The sequence below is a fragment of the Penaeus japonicus genome, unplaced genomic scaffold, assembly GCF_977035675.1.
Source record: "Penaeus japonicus unplaced genomic scaffold, GWHDUDI00000001_assembly GWHDUDI00000019, whole genome shotgun sequence".
Taxonomy (NCBI): Eukaryota; Metazoa; Arthropoda; class Malacostraca; order Decapoda; family Penaeidae; genus Penaeus; species Penaeus japonicus.
In genome coordinates this window covers 25107390-25112389 of record NW_028234421.1, presented here as the reverse complement: position 1 = coordinate 25112389, position 5000 = coordinate 25107390, and the positions used below count along the sequence as shown (strand labels likewise).

General features: G+C 34.0%; 1 protein-coding gene across 1 annotated transcript in view; it reads right to left on the bottom strand.

The window, feature by feature from the left end:
- LOC122253137 (glutamate receptor U1) overlaps positions 1–5000 on the bottom strand; it is a 15698-nt gene that overhangs the window by 9828 nt on the left and 870 nt on the right. Inside the window, exons 2-3 of the mRNA XM_043015953.2 lie at positions 2851–3016; positions 2211–2349 (exon numbers count right to left, since the gene is read on the bottom strand). Coding sequence (XP_042871887.2) covers positions 2211–2349; positions 2851–3016 — 305 coding nt within the window. The remainder of the gene's footprint in view (positions 1–2210; positions 2350–2850; positions 3017–5000) is intronic.

Genomic DNA, 5000 nt, shown 5'->3' with positions numbered 1-5000 from the left:
TCTCTTTATCAACATTACTACATTGCATACATGGATCAAAATAACCAAGCGGCTAAACACTTGTAGCGATTCCTGCATGTCATATATGGACATTGCAAACATTCGACATGAGGTTAAGGTCATTCACGTGGGGGAATGGATCACTTCTACACAAAGGCGTGCTTGGTGAACTATGGCTGTAGTTCTCTTTCTCTCTCTCTCTCTCTCTCTCTCTCTCTCTCACACAGAAACGAGCAAAGGATTTGAGATACTTCCTATACAGTAGATAGGGTCATATGGTCTTTATCATCACTATTATTATCATTATTATTATTATTATCATTATTTTTGTCATCATTATTGCTGTCATCATCATCATCATCATCATTATAATTATCATAATTATCATTATTACCATTACTATCATTATTATTAATTCTATGTCATCCTTACCATAACTAATGTCAATATCATTATCATTATCATCATTATTATCATGATCATCGCTATCATCCTGATCATCATTATTATCATGGCCATCATTATCGTTATCATCCTTCTTATAATCATTACCATTACTATCATCATAATCATTATCAGAATTATTGTCATTTGGCGGTATCTCTGATTAGGGGTGAGGACATTTATTATGAAGACGATAAGGGTCACAGTGGTAGGAAGGGCCATTCGGACAAGCCAAGACAATTCGAGTAAAAAAGAAAAAAAGAAAAGAAAAAAAAAAGGATCCAATCCCATATAATTAGAATCTGATCAAAGAAAAATAAAAACAGTAAACTCCCCTACTGACGAAATATGTCTAAAGAGAACGACAAAACGAAAGGAAAAAAAAACACGAAAGAAACAAAAACGAATCGCTAAATAAAGAGAAGGAAGAACGTGGAACGTGGACGCTTGTGGAAAATTATTAATAAGGAATCGAAGAGCATTTATGTTGTAAGACAAGCAGTGTGGCTTTACCGGCAGACATAAAAATGATTTAGAACCTTAATTAAAGGCTATTGGGATTTATTACGAAAGCGCGGGTGGGGTGGGGGTGAGGGGAGGAGGAGGAGGAGGAGGAGGGGGGAAAGGAGGAGGGGGGAGGAGGGGGAGGAGGAGGAGGAGGAAATATATAATTTCCATTTATCATTGTGACTCCGTTTCATAATCTTAGCACACAAATTACTGTTTCTGCTTATGCGTTTAATATGTATGCATAACATCCATACAGTAAATCACAGCAATTCCCCTAAACAGCACACTCAGCCCTATGTGAAGAGCCTGTATTATTTAGAGATGAGTGACATGTGGGAATCCCCATTCACGTGTATTGTTACGGTAATGACTTAATTCGAGACTGATTATAGTTGAGTTGTATTATTTGAAGGAGTTTGGGATAGGTGTATGATGGATCTTGATATCAACGTGCGTAAAATATCTATAATATTTAGGAAAAAAAAAAAAAAAAAAAAAAAAAAAAAAAAAAAAAAAAAACTGAAATATATGATAATGTTGCGCTTAGTAAGAGGAGTGTATTTATGACAACACAAACACTAAGATTAGTTTGTGCTTTACCTGATTATCAGTTGAAAATCCCTGAACATAAAGCAATTGCAAAATATCATATGTATAGTTGCAGGGTTTCATACATACATACAAACATACAAATATAACACACACACATATACTATATGTACATATATATATATATATATATATATATATATATATATTATATATATATATATATATATATGTATATATATATATATCCAGACACACACACACACCACTGTGTGTGTATCTATATATATATATATATATATAATATATATATATATATATATATACATATATATATATATATATATATACATATATATATGTATATATGTTGTATATATGCTGCTTATTCATTTATCTATCACCTTTCTATCTATTCATCTATGTCTGTCTATCTATATATCTACTCGCCCATCTATCAATCAACTTACCCATCTATCTGTCTAAACATACATATGGTCATTCCTCTTAAAAAAAAAAAAAAAAAAAAAAAAAAAAAAAAAAAAAAAAAAAAAATATATATATATATATATATATATATATTATATAATATATATATATATATATATATATATATATATATATATACATATCCTTGATTCCAGGAGATCAAGCATCCTTACAATCTCCTTGGGTACTGTTTCCTTACTGAAGAAGCTCCTCCTTACCTTTAAAAGCCAGTTGAGTGAGTCCTCATGATCACAGAGGTCGGAGGAAACGTGGAATATTGGAACCGGTTTTCTGAAGACTGCGTATTGGACTGCTTGACGTATGGCGCATCTACCAAGTACCACTATATATCCAATACTGTTGAGAATAATGGTATTTGGTCTTAGATGTAGGCATTGTCTCAGAATGGTTGTTTTTTAAGGTTGTAAGGAAGAAAATGGAATAGAATAAGGATAATTTGATGCATATTTCTGTACTTACTAAATGATTAGTTGATAGAATTGCATAGATAAACAAAATTCTTAATACATGCCGACTTTAAGGCAACTGAAGATACTGATATATGGCAAAGAAATCATGCTGAATTATATCACCTATGATATGGAACTTCAGAGAAATTTTAACAATTCGGAATCTGAAAACACACACATACACACTTTTCTATCCCGAGATGTGTTTGTTTGTTACATGTGTCGCAATAAGAAAACCGATAGCTATGTAACTATATGACATAACCAATCCTTGTGTTACGGAAGATGACCTGATGTCACAAAAGATGACCTGATATCACGGAAGATGGCCTGATGTCACGAAAGACGACCTGACGTCAGGGAAGATAATTTCCACTTTTTTACGTACTTGATATCACTAACATTCTTCCAGACTTCTCGCACGTCTCCGTCGATGACCCTTCTTGCAGGAACCAAGCCGACCCTCCTCGCGGCATCCTCCAGCACCAGCCAACCTTGCATGGGCAACAGGGGGACGTCTCTTGCATTTCGTATGACATCCTCTTCCAACACCACTTGATGCAATAGGATGAGGATATTAGTATGGGATCGCAACAATATGGATAATGTTGGTTTGGAAACACGGGGATAAGGAGACACGTTAAAAAGACTGCATGGTGTGAGCTGCGATGCAAAGGTGCCATTTATAGAACGTGATATCATGATTTTATTACAGTCAAGTTTAAAGAGCAATATATATAATATATATATATATATATATATATATATATATATATATATATATATATGTCCCTCCCACACACACACACACATACACACACACACACACACACACATATATATATATATATATATATATATATATATATATATATATATATATATATATATATATATATATGTGTGTGTGTGTGTGTGTGTGTGTGTGTGTGTGTGTATGTATATATATATACATATACATACATACATATATATATACATATATATATATATATATATATATATATATGTGTGTGTGTGTGTGTGTGTGTGTGTGTGTGTGTGTGTGTGTGTGTGTGTGTGTGTGTGTGTGTGTGTGTGTATGTGTGTGTGTTTGTATACATACATATGCATAAAACATATATATTCATACATATGTGTATATATATATAGATATAAAGATATATATAGACGTGTGTGTGTGTGTTTGTGAGTCTGTGTGTGTGTGTGCGTCTGTCCGTGTGTGTGTGTGAGTGCGTGTGTACTCTTATCGTCAACGGAGTATTCCAGGACATTCTCAGCGTGTCGTGGCTATACCATGTCAATGTTGTGTCAATGTCATATTCGAAATTGGTATTCTAGAACGTAAAAGCGTGACATGTCTGTGTCAATTTCTTCGGATTCACCAACCGTTCCACAGTTATTACGTTTAGGACGAATGACACCGTCCAAACGACAAATTCATAAGAGAAACTAGAGTGACAAGTACCACTAACAGAAAATAGTTAAATTTTGCTATGAATCAATTGTGCTTTTTCCTTGTTAAAGAATTGACAACCGTTTCACGAAAGCGAGGTTGGTAATTCAGTTTGCGCTCCATCAACACAAACGGGATAAGAGGGATCGTGTATTTATGTATAAATATATTTTTGTGTGCATATACTGTAGATACACGCGTATCTTCTACATATCATATATATATATTTAATGTATGCATATTTCATATAATTATATACTTTAACTTTACGCACGTGACTACTATTACCATTCATTTAACTTCACTCTCCTTCGAAAAATCCGCCAAAATGTAAACAAACTTAAAATCAGCAGAGAATCCACATTTTCCTAAAATGATTTGTAATCCTAGTTTAGGACAATGATGCCTAATATTTCCAATGTAGATATTAACTTCCAAACGTGGTATGCTCATAATAAGCATTAGTAACAAGAAATACAATAAGAATTCGCCCATGTATCAATCCTGACAAGCCCTGCCTCGTGTCACGGAGTTTCCACGATTGTTTCAATACTTTCGCCGCAATTGCCACGACTTTGCCACGCTTTTGCCACGAAAACGCATTTCTAGAATACCAATCGCGGCATGTTCATGTTACGTACTCGGCGCCTAGGGACTTACAATACGGCTGCATCATGGTGTTACCTTTTACAACAATTTTTTGAGATTTGTCAAGGTTATGGATTTTATCGCTTCAACTTTAACGCTTATCACTAAAGTGTGTGTGTATTAATAGTATTACAAAGTCTATTTCTAAAGTTTAAAATAGTCAGTAAAACTGGAACAAACAGCTGAACGACTAACAATACTGGCCTTCTTAGCAGTCTTCCATCGATTTTTTTCCCCAGAATGACAAAGTACCCGACGTTTTTCTATCCACTAATGACAACACACCCACTCAATATGGAACTCATTCTTTTCATATCAACGCAATATCTGACGCGGTTTACTCTATCACCATCCATGATTCCTACGTTCGTGACAATAAACGTTTCCTTACAAAAAGGCCTAACAGTAGCGAATATTGATCAATTTCTAGGGCG